This window comes from Rhinatrema bivittatum, chromosome 8 (assembly GCF_901001135.1).
Source record: "Rhinatrema bivittatum chromosome 8, aRhiBiv1.1, whole genome shotgun sequence".
NCBI lineage: Eukaryota > Metazoa > Chordata > Amphibia > Gymnophiona > Rhinatrematidae > Rhinatrema > Rhinatrema bivittatum.
In genome coordinates, this window is record NC_042622.1 from 113,827,295 (window position 1) to 113,850,947 (window position 23,653).

Consider the following 23,653-nt stretch of genomic DNA (forward strand, 5'->3'; position numbering starts at 1 on the left):
TTTCCCTCTTTTACCAACAATGGGTCGAAATCACGCCGGACAAATGGGTACTAAACATCATTTGAGAAGGTTACCCTCTGGAGTTTTGCAGCATCCCTCGGTACAAATTTATGATAACACCCTGCCACTCCCACACCAAGAGACTGGCAGTGGAATCCACTCTGGCAAGACTACTCAGTCTGAAGGCTATAACTCCGGTACCTACACCCAGGAAAAATACGGGGCGTTATTCCATCTATTTTATCGTTCCCAAGAAAGAAGGATCATTCTGACCCATCTTGGACCTCAAGAACGTAAACCATCATCTGCGGGTGCTACACTTCTGCATGGAAACTCTCCGCTCTGTAATAATGGCAGTACAACCATGAGAGTTCCTAACTTCCCTGGACTTCTCCGAAGCCTACCTTCACATCCCAGTCCATCAAGATCACCAACTTTTTCTACGCTTTGCGGTACTGGGACACCATTACCAGTTCCGAGTGGGGAGAAGAAAAAAAAACCAACAAGGGCTGTACAACATAGTCTAGGTAAAAGAAATAAGCATGGGTGTAGCTTGCTTATCGCGGCGGTTACTGCCCCTGCTACCCCTGGCTAATCGGGCTAGATATTTCACTTGGATGCAGCTCCATCACTGCTCTCTGCATTGGTGGTGGGGGTGGAAGGGGAATAGAACAAGGAGCTAAGAGAAGCAGATAAGAATGAGAGACAAATGTGTGAGGCTTGCTGGGCAGACTGGATGGGCCATTCGGTCTTCTTCTGCCGTCATTTCTATGTTTCTATGTTTCTATGCTACCCTTCGGCCTAGCAACCGCCCCCAGAACATTCTCCAAAACTATGGTGGCTGTGGCGGCAACACTAAGGAAGAAAGGGATTTTGGTACAGCCTTACTTGGATGACTGGCTGATCAGGGCAAAATCTTCAGAAGAGAGCCGGCAGGTGACCAGCAGAGTCAAGAACCTACTGCAGGAACTTGGTTGGGTCGTGAACATGGTCAAGATCAGTCTGAGCCCTCTTAATCTCTAGATACCTGGGAGCCTGTTTCGACACCAAACAGAAAAAGTCTTCCTTCCTCCCCCGAGGAGAAGGAAGCTGATAGCACAATTACGACTATTGATGACCAATGCATGCCCCAAGGTATGGGACTACAAGTCCTCGGGCTCATGGCATCAACTCTGGAGGTCGTTCCATGGGCAAGGGCTCACATGCGACCACTCCAGTGCTCCTTACTGTCACGCTGGAACCCACTGTCACAGGACTACTCAATTTGCCTCCAACTACCAGCAGAGGTACGTTCTCAGCTTCAGTGGTGTCTACAGGAAGACCACCTAAGCAGAAGAGTAAGCCTATCCCCACCGAACTGGATCGTGCTCACCTCAGTTGCGAGCCTACGAGGGTGGGGAGCCCACTGTCAGGAACTGATGGCCGAGGGACAATGGAGCAAGGAAGAGGCGGTATGGAACATAAGCCACCTGGAAGCTCGAGCAGACTGACGTGCCTGAGATTCAGCCACAGACTCCGAGGCAAAGCGATTCGAGTAATGTCTGACAACGCTACAATGATTGCCTACATCAACCACCAGGGAGGAACCAGGAGCCAGCAGGTGTCTCTGGAGATAGACCCTCTCATGGCATGGGCGGAGGTAAACCTACAAGGGATCTCGGCCTCCCACATAGCAGGAAAAACATCGTCTTAGCAGACTGAGCCTGGACCAGGGGGAATTGACCTGTTGACCACAGCCTTCCAACTGATAGAAAATTGCTGGGGCCTCCCAGCCATGGACCTACTGGCCAACTCTCTCAGTGCCCAAGTCCCCAGGTTCTTCAGCTGCAGACGAGGGTCACAATCCCAAGGGATTGACGCTCTCATCCAGACCTGGCCAGCGGATGACTTACTGTACGTCTTCTCCCCCCCCCCCCCCCCCCATGGCCACTACTGGGCAAGATCATCCGCAAGATAGAACACCACAGGGGACTAGTTCTACTAGTGGCCCCAGATTGGCCAAGACGCCCATGGTATGCAGACATGCACAGACTCCTTGCAGGGAGCCCTCTGTGCCTACCTCCACACAGGGACCTTCTCCAGCAGGGCCTGATTCTTCACGAAGATCCATCTCGATTCTCTCTTACGGTCTGGCCCTTGAGAGGACTCGCTTGAAGAAGCGCGGTTACTCGAAGGACGTGGTTGACACCCTGCTCCGAGCGCGCAAGTTCTCAACATCTATGGCATACATACGGATCTGGAGAATATTTGAAGCCTGGTGCGAGGACCGCGGGATATTCCTGCGGATGGCCAAGATCCCCATGATTTTGGAGCTTCTACAGGACGGTATGAAGAAGGGACTGTCACTCAAATCCCTCAAGGTCCAAGTAGCAGCCCTCTCCTGCTTCAGAGCTGAAGTGAACGGAATCCATCTATCAGCTCATCCAGACTTGGCCTATTTCCTAAAAGGGTTTAAGCAACTTCGGCCACCCCTAAAGTGGCCGGTGTCCCTATGGAACCTCGATCTGGTATTAGACTTCCTAGTGGGGGTTTCCTTCAGACCAGTGCACAGTCTGTCACTACGCCTCTTAACAATGAAGATGGTATTCCTGGTGGCAATATGTTCAGCTCATCGCATTTCCGAACTACAGGCACTATCCTGTCTGGAACCGTTCCTTAGGTTCACTCCTGGAATGATACAGCTGTGCACGGTCCCCTCCTTCCTACCGAAAGTGGTTTCCGAGTTTCATTTGAACCAAGCCATCTCCCTATCATCTCCGGATGAACATAAGGACTCGGAAGACTCACGCCTTCTTCGCCATCTAAATATCGGCAGACTCCTGTGCGATACCTGGAAAGATCAGAACCGGTGTGCAAAACGGATCACGTATTTGTTCTCCACAGTGGGAGGAATCAAGGAGAAGCAGCCTCGTGGGCGACCATGGCTCACTGGATCAAGGAAGTAATCGAGGCAGGAAAGCCCTTATTTATTTATTATTTTGAATTCTTTTATACCGACATTCCTGTAAAGAATACAGATCACACCGGTTTACAGTTAAACAGAACCTTCGCTGGGAGGCGATACATAAAACATTAGAGCATTATAACATTCAAAACATTTCAAAGAACAAGGGACATTTGCGAGCTGAAAGAAGCTTCAACGTAGTGTGAATAAAATTACCATTGCAGGTTAAGGCTCATTCTACTAGGGCCCAAGCAGTATCTTTGGCAGAAACCAAGCTGCTGTCGCCCGCCAAGATCTGTCAGGTGGTGACGTGGTCCTCCTTACACACTTTCTCCAGGTTCTACCGCCTGGATGTTCAGGCCCGAGAAGACGCAGCCTTCCCAAGGGCAGTACTAAGTGGGCCACGGGCAGCCTTCTGCCCTGTCCGGGAGTGGCTTTTGTACATCTCACTGGTCCTGAGTCCATCTGGCTACACGCTAGGAATTGGAGAAATTACTTACCTGTTAATTTCATTTTCCTTAGTGTAGACAGATGGACTCAGCATACCGCCCATGGCTGCCCCAGAGAAGGAGGACCTCGGAAAGCGAACCTCGAGATTAAGCAAATACAGGTAAGCCGTTGTCTACCCCTAGTTCAAGACATCCGCAGTTTGTCTGCTGTCTGCGTTAATTGGTTGAGTGCACTGGCAGTCTCCAGTTTTTTAAATCAGTTGAATCAAGTTTAATCATCAAGTTATTTAAGCAAATATATATCCACAATGGCTTTTCGGAGAGAATACTGAAGAGCTGAGGTCACTGCAGGGGGATATCTAGGGTGACGTCAGCTTTGAAATCTGACTCCGTCTCCCATCTGCTAGCAGAAGAGCACATAACCCACTGGTCCTGAGTCCATCTGTCTACACTAAGGAAAACAAAATTTATCAGGTAAATAATTTCTCCATTACTTTTCCGAACTCACGAGCTCACCGTGCATCATTTGTCATATATAATGGAGGATTTAATTGCCATATAGTTCTTCTTAATATTGGAAAGGTTCAATTCAGATATCGATTTCAAAAACAAAAAGTCCAGTATAGTTGCCACAGTGAAGTGAAGTCTCACCAGTTACAGCGCTTTTCCATCATTGCAATCAGAACATCAGATTTAGCATCATCCACTGCACAGAACGTAGAAATCTGAGAAACTTAACAAAACTTCCACAGCAGGGTAAAATCCTGAATATTATAATACTTGCTCGCAGGTTTCACTACAAAAATCAGATAGGCCCCAACGTGTTTTGCCACAATGGCTTCTTCAAGGGAAATAATCTGTTTTAGCCAAAGTCTCTTGTGATGGCATCACTAAAAATAAAATATACAAAGTTAAAGCATTTAAACTAAGATGAAAAGGAAGACCATGAGAGTCCATAAAATAATTAGAAAATCTTGTATATGGCCTATGGCCATGCTAATTTTGTCTCATTTTGGAAGCTAATCAAAGTTGGGCCTAGTTAGTATATTTGCAGATGACCAAACCGAGTACAAAGTCTCCATGTTATAGAAAACGCCAGTGAAGCAGCCTAACCATATGATCCTTAAGTACCCATCCTTGAATACAAATAAACCAATCACACAACAAGAAAAGAGATGTTGGCTTTCAAAACAATCAAAAACAATGTTACATCACTTAAGAAAAAAAACCCATTCAATTTTATTATTCAGACCATTGGGATAAAGAGAATCCAGTTTAAATATCCATTGTGAAGGGGAGGAGTCAAAATGGCCGCGGCTTGAAGACGCTGAATCGACCTGCTCCGTCAATCGCTTGTTGGTTTTTCCTCTTTTCTTACTTATAGATTAAAATTTTTTTCCCTAAAATGCCTCACAAGCGAAAGGGTAAGGTAAGGGTCTATCCTCCAGACCTACCTAGCCCGGCGGGGCAGCGGTACATCACAGACTTCGTGTCAGTCTCTCCTATTGTGGGAACTCCGAACGCTGCTGCGGGAGAACCGAGAGAAGCGGCTATCTCGCCAAGGGAAATCATCTTGAGCCCACCTGAACCTTGAGGCCTGCTGAGCAGCTCTCCCCTCCATCTCAGCAATGGAGCTGGACTCACTGACGCAAGGTTAGTTGGGGGAGAACAGCGTGGAGGACCCGTTGCTCAGACGGGAGCAGGGTCTACCCTCCCCCCCCCCCCCAGTTGGAGGCTCAAGAATTACCTGCGAGGAGTTTAGAGAATGCGGGTAATGAATCTCTGGGAACATCGAGAGAGAAGCCACACGGAGAGGTAGGAGAAAACATCTTAGGACCCCTGGAGTTTGAAAAACCAGCGGTAATAACTTTGGAAGCCATATGGGATCTTATGGCTACCATGGCCCGTTCCCTGAAGATACAATCTCAGCAGCTGGGTAAATATGAAAGCAAATTGGATTCTGTGGATAAAGAGTACTCACAGAAAATTCAAGACCATACTAACAGTATACAGGATTTGACTATAAAAATAAACCAGACACAGTCACTTAATTCTTCTTTAATGAAGGATTGTATCACATCTCAGAGAAGGCTGGAGTCAGTTGAAAATTATCTTCGTTGTTTGAACGTTAGACTGGTTAATTTTCCTAAAGTAATGAGTGAACCAGTTCTGGTGACTTTCAAACGTTTTGCAATTGAATCCCTAAAGATGGAAGCTGAAAAGGTGCCGCTTGTGAAAAAACTTTTCTTTCTTACATCAAGAAGAAATAGTTTGCAGATTACCTCTGGAGGAGAGAGGGATGATTTAAATAATTTAACACAATATTTGGAAAATTCTGAAATGGAAGTCACAGAAAGGGCAACCCTCTTTGTCCAATTCTTCACGGAAGTAGAAAAAGGACAGCTGATGAAAGCATTTTTTCAAAATATCAATAATGTGTTCATGGGAGGGGTAGTGAGGGTCTACCCAGACCTCTCGCGTTCTACTCAACAGCGTAGGAAATTGTTTAAGCTATGTGCTCTGAGGTTTTGGCTAAGGGTGCTAGCTTTCTCCTCCGATTTCCTTGTTAGATGTATTGTGAAATCAGCTGGTAATGTATATGTTTTCGTTATGCCAGATCAACTGAGATAGTTTCTGGATGGGAGGTCATAAGTTGACTTAACTGAGGGTAATAATGAATGAAAGAGAGCTTCAAGCCTTTTCTGTAAAAAAACATATTTCATTGAGAACTTCTCTGTTTTCTTTGTTCTCCTCCCCTCTAATTTCCAATGAAAAAACAGCTGATTATGTGATGTAAGCTGTAGATTGATGAGAGTGCTGCTTCCCATGTGTTAAGGGCATTATGTATGGTATTGGTCACGGGTATGAGGATTTGAACATCGTCTGCATATATGAAGTGTGGAGAGGAGGTGGCAGAATAGTAGTAGGTATATGTTGAATAGGGTGGATGAGAGATAGGATGCCTGTGGTACACCTCGTGTTAGGTCAATAGCCTTGGATTCATTGTTACCTTTTTTTTTAATAATTTTTTATTTATTGTTACCTATTTTAACTTTGTATTGCCTGTCGTTAAGGTAGGATTTGAACCATTGCAGTGGAGTTCCGCTGATGCCTATTTCTGTGAGCCTATCAATAAGGATGACGTGGCTGATGGTATTGAAAGCAGAGTATACGTCTAATAGTGCCAGGATGTATGATTGTCCTTTGTCAATCACTCGCCACCACTCCCGTTTCTAGAGATCTATCAAACAGGTCATGCAGTGGACCCGCCAGCACATCTCTGATCTCCCAGTATCCTGGGATGAACCTCATCAGGCCCCATGGCTTTGTCCACTTTCAGTTTTCCTAGCTCTTCCCATACAAGGGGTGAAAGCTACTATAATGTAACAAACTATCTCTGTCTGTGAGCTTAGTAAATAGAGTGGTGGAAAGACACTCTCCATTTCTAATGACCCACAACTCTGTAAAAGAAACTTTCTGTGAATCAATATGGTAATAAAAGTAAGATTAGGGTCACAGTTATTAAGATATGAAAAAAAGTCCATAAATTCAAATTTAGAGCCACCCCATATACAGAACACATTAATGTAACACACCCATAACAATATATTCTTCCAAAAAGGCAAAAAAAATAAACAGATCCTCAAACACAAGACACATAGGCATGCTAGATCTGGGGCCATCGTGGCCCCCATTGCGGTGGTTTAATTTGTTTATATAAGACACTATTGAATTTAAATTCTTTTTCAGTAAGAGCAATAGTGGCTAAATCCACCAAGAAAGAAGCTGGAACCTGAAATGGAGCATCGCGATTATTTAAAATTTGTTCCACCACCATGAGAGCTTCCTGCTGTGGTATATTGGAGTACAAAGAATTAATGTGCATACTGATAGGCCAGCATTCCCCAGCTGGAATACACATACAATTCAAACCTTGTAAAAAATGTATGGATTTACAAACAAAAGATGGAATGTTAGAAATAAATGGCTGTAAAAAACTGTCAACAAAAATAGGTAGTGGTTCAAGAATCGAATTAAGCCCCGACACAATGGGACACACTGGAGGTTTTAACAAATTTGTATGCATTTTAGGAAAAACAAAAACAGGGAGTATGGAGGTGTTCTTCAGTCAAAAAAAATGCTTCTTTCTTAGTGAGAAAGTCACTTGAATCAGCATCCTGGATTAAATGACAAATTGCAAGTTTTAAACAAGGAGTAGGATCTTGATTAAGTTTCTGATAATATATGTGATCCGAGAGCTGTCTTTGAACCTCTGCAACATAATCAGCAGTATCCAAAATAACTGTATAACCACCTTTATTAACTGGTTTGCTGACAATATTAGCATCAGAAGAGAGATCCTTTAGTGCAGCATCTTCTTTCTTCGATAAATTAAAGCGGCGTGTCCACTCTGTTGCAGATCTTAGTGTCATCCGCAAAAAGACAAACCTTACCTTCTATCCCATCCGCAATGTCGCTCACAAACATATTGAACAGAACCGGTCCCAACACCGACCCTTGTGGCACTCCGCTCTCTCTTCAGAGTAAGTTCTATTTACCATCACACATTGTCTTCTGTCCGTCAACTAGTTTGCAATCCAGGTCACCACCTTGGCACTCACTCCTAAGCTTCTTATTTTATTCACCAGTCTCCTCTGCGGAACCGTATCAAAGTCCAAGTAGATGACATCGAGTGCTCTTCCTTTGCTTATTCAGTAAATGTTCTGCTGCGGTTCTCAACTTGGTGGACTCTACGTGTCATGGCTAATTCAGTCCTGCTTGTTGACAGAGAAAGTAAGCTAGCTTATGGTAAACGGTGTTCTCCAAAGACAGCAGGATAAATTAGCCATGCTAAATATCTGCTTGCATTCCTGGAGTGTCGACTTCCTAACTAGACTTGGCTCTAAAATCAACTGAGGAGGCTCACAAGACAATGCCCACATGAGAACTCCCACGCTCAGTAAAGCAAAAAAATCTGAGCTAACAAAGAAGGGTCCGTTCAGTGCCATTGGATGACAGGCTAATTCAGTCGTGCTGTTTGTACAGAACACAATTTACGGTAAGCAAACTTGCTATCATTGTTATAATGCTACTAGACGTGTTGTTACTGGGGTTTGTCCAATTATTGTTGGAGCTTCAGGATTGTTTTGTTTCCTGCGTACTGTATATGCAGATAGATTTTTATTGAATCTTGCCTGACGCTGGCCGAGTATTCTCCACGACGTACCGCAGTCCTGCTGCTGATACACAAGTAGTAATATTGGTGTTGAAACCATTGCTTCACTAGTGTGGTTTCAAGCCATAAGCACAGTTCTCATACATAGTTCAAATGTATGAAAAGATTCAACATCTAATTTCTTGCATACATTAAAAAACAGTGTGCTTGTGGAAGAGCCAAGAGTTGTGGCTGATAAGCCCCTGTTGCAGCTCCTAGAAGAGCGAAACTCGGCCAGAGTCGGGCAAGATTCAATAAAAGTCCTTTTTCACCAATCCTTTCTTCGTGTTTATCGCTGCTAGCCAACTTGGATCGGCTTCCGCTTTGTTTTTTAAGCAGATAGATTGGAATTTATTTGAGATGGAGTATTACCTTAACTGTAAACCATATATATTTTTTTTTTTCGTAGGATGGCATAGTTCTTGGTGCTGATACAAGAGCAACTGAAGGCATGATTGTGGCTGATAAGAACTGTTCGAAGATACATTACATTTCTCCCAATATCTAGTACGTAGAACAAAGAAAGTCTTCCTTTCTGTTATGTATTTTGGTTCTTCTTTATAGAACTGCTAGAAAGCTATTTGAGGCCAAAACTCATTTTTTCAAACTAATATGCTATGAAAAACATAATGTAACGTAACTGAAAGCCTAAAAGGTTCTTGAGCATTTTTTTAATGGAATGATCTTAGTTTTTCTTGAAATAAATGTTTAGAAATACTATGCTTTAAGTTCAGGCAAACTGGGATGGAAGCCTGATTTTCAGTAGGTTTTTCATTTATCATGAACTTAATATTTGTTGCTGTACTTTTATTCATTTTACATAGTTGACTTCCTTACTTAATAGTGTATCATTGTGATGGAGATTACATACTCAGCACTGAGTGCTTTGGGACATATTTACTAATAATTTTTCATGTAGAATCAAAATGGGTGATTATTTTTATTTCTTTTGTGATTTGTTCCTTTGGAGTTCATTTTACTAAAAAGTACTAGTCATGTTCAGGGTGCTTATAGTTTGAGTTGAGAAATCTGATCATCTCTTATGAGCATCATATATTTGTTGATAGCTGTGTATTTATCTTCATCATTCAGTACTGTTTTTCAGTTGTTGTGGTGCTGGAACTGCAGCGGATACAGAAATGACAACCCAGTTGATCTCTTCCAACCTGGAGCTCCATTCACTTTCCACTGGACGCCTACCTAGAGTTGCCACAGCAAATCGAATGCTTAAACAGATGCTCTTTAGGTAATTTCAAAATAAACACCTGTAATATTTTATATAATATGCTATCATATATATGATTCATAATTTTGAATCCTTTTTATTAAATGGACTTGTTCTTGTCTGTTTTTGTCCTTTGAGATTGGTAGTTTCAGGTCTGCTCTGAAGGGTGTGCTATGGCCTTCCTTCATATGCAAAGAGTGAACCTGAAACACAGAGGAGCTGCAGTAGAGATGGTTCCATTTGCAGTATCATGGCTCACAGGGCAGGAGCTCCTTAGCTTGTTCTGGAGTAAGGGGGGACACAGGGGCCAAGGTTTTTGGAAGTCAGATGGGGGGGGGGGGTATGGTTCCTGATGTGGGGTGTGGCATTCACCATTGAATTTGGGGAGGGGGGCCTATTGTTTCTCTTCATTTCAACTAGCTTTTTCTTCTAGCATATTATGTTAATTCCCCTCCTCCCCCTCCCTCCTTTTGAGGGTTAGCTTCTATGCCTGCAGGGATGGTGAGCAACCCTTCTGCAGTCCCAGAACAGTAAAACACAGACAGACCAGTTGGGAACCAGCAAAAGCTGTGAGGTTGAAGAACATAAGAACATGCCATACTGGGTCAGACCAAGGGTCCATCAAGCCCTGCATCCTGTTTCCAACAGTGGCCAATCCAGGCCATAAGAACCTGGCAAGTACCCAAAAACTAAGTCTATTCCACGTTACTGTTGCTAGTAATAGCAGTGGCTATTTTCTAAGTCAACTTAATTAATAGCAGGTAATGAACTTCTCCTCCAAGAACTTATCCAATCCTTTTTTAGTTTAAACAATTTTTATTGCATTGCAAAAAACTTACAAACAACAAAAGATACCGCGGATGCTCCATGACTTTTGCGTGCGCCCGCTGTCCAACATAGCAAACATGACAAATGGGTGGGGTTTTTTTTATTAGAAAAAGTAACTGTACCTCCCAATTACCCCATCCTAGAGCTAGTCCCTCCCCCGTTCCTCGTTACCTTCCCTCCCCCCCACCCTAGCAAAGACTCTACTCCCCCCGACCCCCCCCCCCCCCCCCCTTCTCCCCCCTTTCTTCGCATTCAAGGATTAATGCACTGCGTTATCAATTGTCACAAGTTAAGTCCAGATCCTCCTCAGCCATTTAAGACCAGACTTCTGGAGCGGTGTGACAATGACTGAAGGTATACCTGCCAGGTTTGCAGGAAAATGCCCCGGTGTCTCGGTAAACATCGAAGCAAAGAAATCATTTAATCTTTCCGCGATGGCCTTATCTTCTTTAAGTGCCCTGTTAACCCCTCCATCATCTAATGGTCCAGCTGACTCCCTCACAGGCTTTCTGCTTTGGATATATTTAAAAAAGATTTTACTGTGAGTTTTTGCCTCTACAGCCAACTTCTTTTCAAATTGTCTTTTAGCCTGTCTTATCAATGTCTTACATTTAACTTGCCAACGTTTATGCATTATCCTATTTTCTTCTGTTGGATTCTTCTTCCAATTTTTGAATGAAGATCTTTTGGCTAAAATAGCTTCTTTCACCTCTCCTTTTAACCATGCTGGTAATCATTTTGCCTTCCTTCCACCTTTCTTAATGCATGGAATACATCTGGACTGTGCTTCTAGGATGGTATTTTTAACAATGACCACATCTCTTGCATACTTTTTACCTTTGTAGCTGCTCCTTTCAGTTTTTTCTCATTTTATCAGAGTTTTCCTTTTGAAAGTTTAGCACGAGAGCTGTGGATTTGCTTACTGTCCCCCTTCCAATCATTAATTCAAATTTGATCATATTATGATCACTATTGTAAAACGGCCCCACCACTGTTACCTCTCTCACCAAATCCTGTGCTCCACTGAGAATTAGATCTAAAATTGCTCCCCCTTTCGTCTGTTCCTGAACCAATTGCTCTATAAAACTGTCATTTATTCCATCCAGGAACTTAATCTCTCTAGCATGTCCCAATGATACATTTACCCAGTGAGTATTGGGGTAATTGAAATCTCCCATTATTACTGCACTACCAATTTGGTTAGCTTCCCTAATTTCTCTTAGCATTTCACTGTCCGTCTCACCATCTTGACCAGGTGGATGGTAGAATACTCCACTATAGTTTTCTCCAACACACATGGGGTTTCTACCCATAAAGATTCGATTGTGCATTTAGTCTCATGCAGGATGTTTGTCCTGTTGGACTCTATGCTGTCCTGTACATAAAGCGCTACACCGCCTCCCGGGTGCTTCTCTCTGTCATTGTGATATAATTTGTACCCCGGTATAGCACTGTCCCATTGGTTATCCTCCTTCCACCATGTCTCTGAGATGCCAATTAAGTCTATGTCATCATTCACTGCTATCCATTCTAATTCTCCCATCTTACTTCTTAGACTTCTGGCATTAGCATTCAAACATTTCAAAGTTTGTTTTTTGTTTGTATTTTCATTCTGCTTTTAATTGATAGGGATAAGTTAGAATTTTTTAGCTCAGGTGAGTTTTTAGTTTCAGGCACTTGGACTACTTTTCTTATTATTGGAACCTCACTGTCAGGATGCCCTAATTCTAATGCATCATTTCCTAGCGTGTAGCCAGATGGACTCAGGACCAATGGGTATTGTGTTCTCCTGAGATGGAGTCTGATTTCGAAGCTGATATCAGCCTACATATACCCATGCAACATGCTTAGCTCTTCAGTATTTCTCCGTCTCCCATAGCAGATGCGGACACTATCCAAAAGAGAATAGTGTAACATTTAGAAAAAAAAGAAGAAAATTTACCTTTAAGAAGAGAGCCCCTCTTTTCCTGCGGTGAAACCTAACGGTTCCTCCCCCAGTTGAGACTTTCCTGAGGTCGAGTCGATATCCCTCAGAGGTGAGCCTTAGTCTGCCGGCCGATTCCCGACGTGGACGTTGCCCCCAGACTGGCTGAAAGACAGCAGGTACAGATTCGAGCACGGCGATGAAGGTATTTCCCTCTCCTCCCGCAGCTGGAGACCGCCCTGCACGAGACCGGTAAGTGCCGAGACTAGGTAAAGTAGAAACCTTTTCTTCTAAGTCTCCGGTCTCCAAGGCTCGAACATCCGTACCGACCTTCCTCCGATGAGGTTTAAATCAGGTTGAGCAGCCTTCCTCTGGCTAGGCCCCGATCTGAGCGAGGGTCCACACACGTGGAGACCCTCTGGGGGGGGGGGGGGTCGGGTCGCTATCTTGTTGCCATCTTCCCTCCTCGCCGTCAGTACACGCTTAGCAGGCCAGAGGCCCGAGGCGCCTAACTTAACTGCGTGCACATCTGGGTTGTGTGCACAGCGGCATGCTCAACTGCGCACATAACTGTGCCACGCGCACAAAATCCGCCGCCTGCACACATAACTTGTGCGTACGTACTGTGCATAACTTCTGTGCTCCCATCGCGCACTGTTAAGAGCATCCGCGCGCATAATTCTCGCACGGATGAATTTCTAAGCCTTACACGCGCACAAACAATGGCACCACCATCCAAGAAGGTCAAGGGACCCTTCCTTTGCCCAGCCTGCCACTTGAGCTGCGCAGCCTGAATTAAATTCCCTTCTGTGCCAACAGTGTGAACAGAACCAGGGAGAGCCCAATCAAGACCTCCCACAGCCAGGAGCTGGATCCGGAACCACTGATGATGGCATCCCGGACCCAACTATGTTCAACTCGACGCCCCCACAGGAAAGTTCCTCCGGGGCTACCACTACAATCCCTGCTGGCATCAACATGGACCCAGGAACCTTCTCCTGGGTGGAATTTTTCAAAGGGCTGCAAACCTTTGTCCAGGTGCAACCAACCCCGGCTGTCCACTTGCGTCAAACTCTGCCGGAAGCACAAGCATTTCCCAACACCTCCCGAGGCTCTTGAGACATGCCTCTCCTATCCAAGATCATCCCGGATGAGGAGCCAGACACTCAGAGGAGGAAACAGACTCCCTGGAAGAAGGGAAAATCCCCCCAGGGATGGAGCCATATAGGACCATGCTCCGATTCTTCTGCAAAGACGAATTACCAGCCCTCGGGTCCCAAACTGTGAAGACACGGGGTCTCCCAGGCACAGGCGTACATTGGAACCTAAAAAGAATCCCAAATTGGTGTACCTCCTTAAAGCCTCATGCTATTTTCCTATGTTGGAGCCCATCAAGGAACTGATTGACCTGGAATGGAATGCTCCAGCGGCCAGTTTTAAAGGGGGACGGGCACTAGAAGCCCTATACCCACTGGAACCCACGGCCAAGGAATTTCTACGCTTCCCTAAAGTGGATGCTATGATCTGCAGTGTCTCAAAACGCACCACAATCCCTGTGGCGGGAGGAGCGGCACTGAAGGACGCCCAAGACAGAAGGCTGAAAGCCTTCCTTAAGCAGTCCTTTGATGTCTCAGCAATGACGCTACAAATTGCCTACTGCTGCGCCTTGGTTGCATGTTCCTGTTTGATCCTCTCCCGAGACACTACCATGCCCAGAGAAGCGATGGAACCTGTGGTCTGCTTCCTCGTGTGCATATCATCCAGGGGTGTCGCAGCCACAGTGGTGGCCAGAAGACAATTGTGGCTCCGAAACTGGTCGGCTGACGCGACTTCCAAGGCGAATCTCACAAAAATGCCTTTTAAAGGATCTCTCCTGTTTGTAAGCGAACTGGAGAAGTTAGCCAACAAATGGGGCGAATCCCCAGTACCCCGATTACCTGAAGACAGGAACAAAAGAACATATCAGCGCTCCTTACCCTGAAGAACCAAGGGTAGAGGATTGCAGCATTTTAAACCTTACAGGAACACACAGTCCCAAGCCCCTCCTACTTCAGGAAGGTTTCAGTCCTTTCGGAACAAGCACATCAAGAGAGGAGCAAGCTCAGGGGCAGGCCCTGGCCATGCCCCACAATGAGAAGACACAGACCCAACCACAAGAAGAAGACATAGGGGGCAGACTTACCTTCTACCAAAGATGGGTCGAAGTAACATCTCATTCGAGAGGGGTACGCCCTGAAATTCCAAAGCAGACCACCAGACTAAAATTTATGAGATCACTGTGCCACTCCCACTCCAAGAGACTGGAAGTGGAAACCACGCCAGCAAGACTACTCAGCCTGAAGGCAATAACTCCGGTGCCTACGTCTCAACAAAATACTGGTCACTATTCCATCTATTTTATCATTCCCAAGAAAGAAGGAACATTCCGACCCATCCTGGACCTCAAGGCCGTCAACCGTTACCTGAAGGTACCACACTTCTGCATGGAAACCCTACGCTCCGTTATAATGGCAATGCAACCTGGAGAATTCTTAACCTCCCTGGACCTATCCAAAGCCTACATTCACATCCTGGTCCATCAGGACCACCAGCGCTTCCTGCGCTTTGCGATACTGGGCAATCATTACCAATTTCGAGCGCTTCCCTTCGGACTAGCCACTGCTCCCAGAACCTTCACCAAAATTATGGTGGTAGTAGCGGCTGCACTGAGGAAAGAAGGAGTTCTGGTACATCCTTACTTGGACGATTTGCTGATCAGAGCAAAGTTTCCGGAAGAGAGTCGCCACACGACCACCAGACTCAAGAACTTACTACAAGAACTCAGGTGGGTCGTGAACACAGCCAAGAGCTGCCTAGAGCCCTCCCAGTCACTAGACTACCTGGGAGTCTGGTTCGATATCAAGCTGGACAAGGTCTACCTTCCCACTCCAAGGAGAAGGAAACTGATGGGTCAATTGCGAAACCTGTTAAACTCGGTTCACCCCAAGGTATGGGACTACCTTCAAGTCCTCGGCCTCATGACCTCATGACCTCAACTCTGGAAGTTGTTCTATGGGCAAGGGCCCATATGCGACCACTACAACGCTCCCTATTGTCACAATGGAATCCAGTGTCCCAGAACTACTCAATTCGCCTCCAGCTACCGACGGAGGTTCGGCATCAGCTTAAATGGTGGTTACAAAAAGAACACCTAAGCAGAGGCGAAAACCTACCTGAACCGAAGCGGATCTTGCTCACCATGGACACGAGTCTGCAAGGGTGGGGATCCCACTGTCAGGAACTAACAGCCCAGGGACAATGGAACAAAGAAGAGGCGGAATGGAACATAAACTGCCTGGAAGCTCGAGCGGTCAGACTAGCCTGCCAGCGATTCAGCCACAGACTCCGAGGCAGTCTGTCAGAGCCATGTCGGACAATGCCACAACCGTGGCCTGCATCAACTGCTAGGGAGGAACCAGGAGCCAGCAGGTGTCTCTGGAAATAGACCCTCTCATGGAGTGGGCAAAAACAAACCTGCAAGGGATTTCGGCCTCCCACCTCGCGGAAAAAGACATTATCTCAGCAGAGAGAGCCTAGACCCGCGGGAATGGTCGCTGGCGGACACAGCCTTCCAGATGATAGTGAATCGATGGGGTCCCCCAGCCATGGACCTCCTAGCAACTCGTCACAATGCCCAAGTCTCCAGATTCTTCAGCCGCAGACGAGAACCACAGTCTCAAGGAATCGACGCTCTTGTCCAGAACTGGCCAGAGGAAGACCTCCTGTATGCCTTCCCACCCTGGCCGCTACTGGGCAGGGTCATTCACAAGATAGAGCACCACAGGGTCCTACTAGTCGCCCCGGATTGACCAAGAAGACCATGGTACGCGGACATTTGAAGACTGTTGACGGGGAATCCTCTGCGTCTACCGCCATGCAGGGACCGATCTCCCACGAAGACCCGGCTTGATTCTCTCTTACGGTATGGCCCTTGAGAGGACTAACCTAAAGAAGCGCGGCTACTCAAAAGCAGTGATTGACACCCTGCTCCGAGCACACAAGTTCTCCATATCTCTGTCTTACATACGGATCTGGAGAATATTTGAAGCCTGGTGTGAAGACCGCGCCCTCCTTCCGAGGACAGCCAAGATTCCCACGATCCTACAATTCCTACAGGACGGCATGCAGAAGGGGTTGTCTCTCAACTCCCTCAAGGTTCAAGTTGCTGCACTGGCCTGTTTCAGGTCTGAAGCGAATGGCATCAGACTATCAACTCATCCTAATGTGTCTCGCTTCCTGAAAGGAGTTAAACAACTCCGGCCACCTCTAAAGTGGCCGGTACCTCTATGGAACCTCAACAACCTAGTGACCAACAAGCGGCCTGTCCCTATGCCTCTTGACCTTAAAGACTGCATTCTTGATCGCAATATGCTCAGCTTGGCGCATTTCCGAACTTCAAGCATTATCCTGTCTAGAACCGTTCCTCAGGTTCACCCCAGGAACCATACAGCTGCTTACAGTACCATCCTTCCTTCCGAAAGTGGTTTCCCAGTTCCATATGAACAAGACCATATCCTTACCATCACCAGATGAATACAGAGATTCGGAAGACTCGCGCCTCTTTCGCCACCTGAATGTCGGCAGAATCCTAGTCCAATACCTCAGGAGATCGGAATCCTTGCACAAAACTGATCACCTATTCATTCTTCACAGCGGGAAGAAACAAGGGGAAGTGGCATCGCGGGCGACCATAGCCCGCTGGATCAATAAGTCATTAATGCTGCCTACATAGAGGCAGGAAAACCACTACCTCTACAGGTCAAGGCGCATTCTACAAGGGCCCAGGCAGTCTCCTGGGCTGAAACCAGGCTGCTTTCACCAGCCGAGATCTGTTGGACGGCGACATGGTCCTCCCTACAAACCTTCTCCAGAGTCTACCGCCTGAATGTCCAGGCTAGGGCGGATACAGCCTTCGCAAGGACAGCACTAAGTGGGCCACAGGCAGCCTCCCACCCGGTAGGGATGTAGCTTTTGTACATCCCACTGGTCCTGAGTCCATCTGGCTACATGCTAGGAAATGGAGAAATTACTTACCTGATAATTTCGTTTTCTTTAGTGTAGACAGATGGACTCAGCATCCCGCCCACGGTTGCTCCAGAAATAGAGAACCTCGGATATCAATTTCGAGACTGTACGGGTAAGCCTCGGCCTACTTTATGTTAAGACACCTGAAGTTACCTAGGTGTCTGCTTTTATTGTTTTAGCGCACTGGCGGTCTCCAGTGCCAAAATGTTTTTATATATATAATCAGTTGAACCTGTTCAAAGTTAATCAAGTATACTCAAGTGTAATCAAGTATCAAGCAACCATATATTCACACTGGCTTTTCGAGGAGAATACTGACGAGCTAAGCATGCTGCACAAGTATATGTAGGCTGACGTCAGCTTTGAAATCTGACTCCGTCTCCCATCTGCTATCAGGAAAGCACAATACCCATTGGTCCTGAGTCCACCTGTCTACACTAAGGAAAATGAAATTATCAGGTAAGTAATTTCTCCAATAGTATCCTTTGAAGATACCTTCCTCTGAACCCCTGCCTGCTTTCCCCTGTGTTCTAGTTTAAAAGCTACTCTATCTCCTTTTTAAAGATTAGCGCCAGCAGTCTGGTTCCACCCTGGTTAAGGTGGAGCCCATCCTTTCGGAAGAGACTGCCACCTTCCCCAGAAGGTTCCCCAGTTCCTTGAAAAACTGAATCCCTCTTCCTTGCAACATCATCTCATCCATGCATTGAGACTCCGGAGCTTTGCCTGCCTCTGGGGACCTGGCGTGGAACAGGGAACATTTCAGAGAATACTACCCTGGAGGCTCTGGATTTAAGCTTTCTACCTAAGAGCCTAAATTTGGCTTCCAGAACCTCCCTCCCACATTTTCATTTTCCTATGTCGTTGGTGCCCATATGTACCACAACAGCCGGTTCCTCCCCAGCACTGTCTAAAATCCTATCTAGGGGAGACTTGTACTTCACCAATAAAAAAACAAAGTAGAGAAAATTTATTCAGAGAAAGAAAAAAAAAAAAGGTCTAGCAAAAAGTAGGCAGATTACAGTACAGTCCAGAAAAATAATCAAACAAGTTTTAATACAGTTTTGAAAAGCTTCCCAGGTATTCACAGCAACAGTCTTTCGTTTATCCAGACCCTCTGAAGGAAAAACATTCATGTGTTTCTTCATCTCTCTCTTGCTAACTATGGCTTCTCCAGGGAGAACTGTTATCCCCTTGAATCTTGCGGTCCTTATTCTCCCAGCTGGCACGCAGTCAGTACTCCAAGAACTTCTCCAAAATTCCTCCAGTGATCTCGGCACACACCCTGGCCTCTTGGCTCATGGAAGCTTTGACCTATCTCCAGTCTGCTCCTCAGATCACAACACATTCCTTCTCTGGGTAAAGAACCCCTTGTCACTCCATACAATATTCACACCTCCAAAAACCACCTACCTCTGGAAAGTTCCTAAATAAGAAGTTGCCATACTGGGTCAGACCGAGAGTCCATGAAGACCAGAATCCTGTATCCAACTGTAGCCAATCCAGGATGCAAACAACTGGCAAATACCCAAACAGTAAATGAATCACATGCTACTAATGCCAGTAATAAGCAGTAGCTATTCCCTAAGTCAAATTGATTAATGGCAGTTTATGGACTTTTCTCCAGCAACTTGTCCAAATCTTTTTTTTAAACCCAGCTGCGCTAACTGCCTTAACCACATCCTTTGGCAATGAATTCCAGTGCTTAATTGTCCATTGAGTAAAAAAGAAGTTTCTCAGATTTGTTTTAAATGTGCTACTTGCTAACTTTATGGGGTACTCTAGTCCAGTTCGCATTTAGCTGTTCTACTTCTCTCATGATTTTATTAGACCTCTATTGTATCTCCCCTTCGGCTCTTTTCTCTAAATTGAACAGCCGTAACCTCTTTAGCCTTTCTTCATAGGGGAGCCATTTCATCCTCTATCGTTTTCATCACTCTTTTCTGAACGTTTTCCAGTGCAACTGTATCTTGAGATAGGCGACCAGAATTGCACACAGTATTCAAGGTGCAGTCTCACTCTGGAGCGATACAAGTTTCTAAGTTTTATTCACCATTCCTGTCCTAATAATTTCTTACATTCTATGAACTTTTTTGACCACTGCAGTACACAGCCGATGATTTCAATATATTGTCCACTATAACATTGAGATCATTTTCTTGGGTGGTAACTCCTAATATGGAACCTAACATCGTGCAACTACAATGTGGGTTACTTTTCCCTATCTGCTTCGCTTTGCACTTTTATTTATTTATTTTATTTATTTATTTAGAAGTTTTTATATACTGATGAATGTTGAGAACATCTCATCGGTTCACATTAAACAAAAGATTAGCAAACAAGCGCTTTACAGTGAAACAGTGAACATGTAACAATACAGATATAAAATTAAACGATTTAAAATTAAAGGCATACAAAATATAGGAGAAGTAAGGAAAAAAAATATATAAAAAGGTTGATATAAGTGTGTGGGAAATTAAGATGTTTATATGAAGTAGCAAGCAATATATCATCATAAGGGATTGATAAATATGAATGGTTTTATGTAAAAAATTGAAAAATTTCATGTTTTAATGCATTTCTAATAAATAAATTGATTTTAATATAAGACTAGATTTTTGGTATGGTTTACTTGTAAGCCAAAGTGCTTTTTTTCTTTTTCCCCAATTACTTGTTTTTGGGAGATTTTTATATGTAATACGAGAAAGCACAAGTGAAACGTATACATTGCCTTTATTTTATATATATATATATATATATATTTATTCAGACATCCACGGGTCCCTCGTAAATAGTTATATACTTATGTAATGTAAAAGGTCTACTACATAAGTATTTAACTATTTACGAGGGAGCCGAGGATGTCTGAGGTGGGAAAAAGGAGTCAAAAGGGGGAGGTGTACTGATCGGAGTATGCTTGTTTGAAGAGGTATGTTTTCAGGTACTGTTAGAATTTTTTTGGGCAGGCTTCTTGACGTAGGGAGGAGGGGAGATTGTTCCAGAGGGTGGGTGCAGGTAGGGATAGTGCTCGAGCTTTAGTGGAGCTGAGTTTAGTGTTCTTGGGAGATGGGATTTGAAGTGTTGCCCTATGTTGCTGTCTTGTAGGTCTGTTCCTGTTATGAAAGGTAAGGTTTTCCTCTAGCCAGTGCATATTTTGGTTGTAGATGGCTTTGTGTGTGAGGGAGAGAGCTTTGAATGTTATTCTTGCAGGGACTGGGAGCCAGTGTAGATGTATCAGTACAGGGGTGATGTGGTTGCGTTTGTGGGTATTTGTTAGTATCCTGGCAGCAGCATTTTGGAGTAACTGAAGTGGTTGTAATGTGCTTTTGGGTAGTCCCGGGAGCAGGGCGTTGCAGTAGTCTATTTTGGATAAGATGAAGGCCTGTAGAATGGTGCGGAAGTCGCTGAGGTGTAGGAGTGGTTTAAGTTTTTTGAGTGAGTGAAGTTTGTAGTAGCCGGCTTTGATTGTGTTATTAATGTGCTTTTTGAAGGTGAAGTGGTTATCTATAGTGAAGCTGAGGCTACGCACATGTTGGGAGGTGGCAGTGGTGGGGGAAGAATTGTTTAACTGTAGGGTGGGAATATGCTTTGGGGTGTGATGAACAGGAGCTCGGTTTTGGCAGTGTTGAGTGCAAGGAAGTTGCTTGTCAGTAGGTTGTTAATGGTCGATAGGGTTGAGTTCGAAGTCTCTGTAGCTTTGTGAAGTGTGTCTTTTATGGGTATGAGGATTTGCACATTGTCGGCATAGATGAAGTGCGGGAGGCCTAGCTTGGAAAGCAGGTTACAAAGGGGGAGGAGATAAATGTTGAAAAGGGTGGAGGAGAGGGAAGAACCTTGGGGAACACCTTGTGCAAGAGGGATAGGTTTGGACGTGTAATTGCCTAATTGGACACTGTAATGCCTGTCTTGTAGGTAGGATTGAAACCATTGGACGGCTGAGCCTGTAATGCCAATGTCAGTGAGGCGTTCTAGTAGAATTTTGTGGTTTACGGTGTCAAAGGCAGAAGAGATATCAAGGAGGATGAGGATATGTGATAGGCCTTTGTCGAGGCTTTTAAGTATGTAATCAGACAGCGAGACTAGTAAGGTCTCTGTGCTGTGATGTCGTCAGAAGCCGTATTGTGACTGCGATAGGATATTGTTTTTTCCCTGTACGTACCAGGATCAGTCCAGGACACCTGGGTTGTGACTCCGCACCAGTAGATGGAGACAGAGCAAGATCTGTCGGACTCAGCCATATATGGCAATGTGCCTGCCACAGCCCCTCAGTCTTACTCTGTCTCCAGTAGATGGTGCAGGTGCAGTCACAGCCTCTTCCTGCCCTGGGTTCTGTTAGTCAGTCAGGGTTGGTTTTATTGATTCTTTGGTTTAGTGCTGTTTAGTTTAAGTCTCAAGGAATTTATTTTAGTTTGAAAGGTTGAAGGAATCCTTTCCGTCCTGCCTCCCAGGGGGGTTCGAAGGTTCTGAGGGGACCATCACCCCCTGGTTGAGGCCGCTGCCAGGGCTGAGGGCCCGGCTGAGCTAGTGGCAGCGTCGGGGGTGACACCGGGGAGCCCGGTTCACTCACCCCCGCTGGAGTAGGACCCCAGGACCGAGGACAGCGGCAAGTTTGAAAAAAAAAAAGTTTTATTTTTATTTCTGTCGGCTCTCCGTTTCTTTGCGCTCCGTCTCAGGGGTTTCTCGGGGGGAGCAGCTGGACGGGGGAGCTGAATTTAATTTTTTCCTTCAGGTACATTTTCAGTGCTGTTGCCGCGACCGTGTGAGATGCCGCGGGGGTCGGTTTGCCGGGCATGCGGCTCTCTAGGGACAGGGTTTGTTCTTCTTGCATCTCGGGCGGAGAGGGACCGTCCGGGGCGAGTCGGGGGAGCCGTTCCCGCTCAGCGCGATTGCCGCCGCGTGTTGCTGCAGTGTCTGAGAGGCCGGCTGACCCCTTCCCGGTTAGCGCGGGAGTGGCGGCCGTTTTAGGGGCAGCCCACGAAATCGTGCGGGAGGCTGCTGGGGATAGCGCCATGCCTCCCGCGCTTTCTCCACAGAGAAGGCCTTCGGGGGGGGGGGACGCCCCGGGGGGGGGCTGAGTCCCCTGTGCAGGCCAGCGCGGGCGAAGATTCTTCGGACTCTGGGTCCTCATTTTCCTCAGATTTTGCGCTGCTGCTGCGCAAAGTTCTTAAACATAAGAGGTGCAGGGCGGAGAAAGTTTGTCCCGCGGGGGGGGCAGGCAAATCGGATTCTAAGAAGAGGAAGGCCAAGGAGGCCCCAGGCCTTCCCCCAGCGCCACCCAGGAGGATGCGTCCGCCGAGGGGGGTCCCTCAGGAGACTGACACAGAGTCCTCCTCACAGGATGAGGTGGATCCACCCGAAGAGCCCCCGGGGGTGGCCGAAGGGGCAGCAGGGGACGGTTCCGCCCAGCCCGGAGCGGGCAAAGGAACGCAAGCCGTCGAGGGGGATGACCCGAAGGTGGTCAGTCTGTTTCGGAGAGAGGAGCTGTCCCCTCTTATCCCGGCCATCCTTCAGGAGCTGGGAGTGGAGGCCCCGCCGGTAGTCTCCCGGCCAGGAGCCAACATGGATCCAGTGCTCTTAGGTCTCACTGGCCCAGCAATGGCCTTCCCATTCCATTTTTCGTCGTCAGATATATTGTTTCGCGAATGGGATACACCGGAGTTAGGTCTGAAGGTGAGCAAGGCCATGGATAAGCTCTACCCGCTGCCAGAGGACGTCCTGGAGCTCCTACGGCTTCCAAAGGCGGACGCGGCGGTTTCGGCAGTGACGAAGCGGTCGACGATCCCGGTCACGGGGGCCACGGCTCTGAGACATTCAGGATAGGAAGCTGGAGGTACAGCTTAAAAAGATTTTTGAAGTTTCAGCCTTGGGAGTCCGGGCCGCCATCTGTAGTAACTTCGCCATGCGGGCTAGTCTGCGCTGGGCCCAGGTCCTCCAGGCGAATGCTGATCTGTCGGAGGAGGAAGCCACGCAGGCAGACCGACTGGAGGCGGCGATAGCCTATGGGGCA

At 46.2% G+C, this 23,653-nt stretch overlaps 1 protein-coding gene across 1 annotated transcript in view; it reads left to right on the forward strand.

The window, feature by feature from the left end:
• The window catches only part of PSMB7 (proteasome subunit beta 7), a 193,246-nt gene that overhangs the window by 8,880 nt on the left and 160,713 nt on the right, over nt 1–23,653 (forward strand). The window contains exons 3-4 of the mRNA XM_029613081.1: nt 9,018–9,115; nt 9,714–9,854. Coding sequence (XP_029468941.1) covers nt 9,018–9,115; nt 9,714–9,854 — 239 coding nt within the window. The remainder of the gene's footprint in view (nt 1–9,017; nt 9,116–9,713; nt 9,855–23,653) is intronic.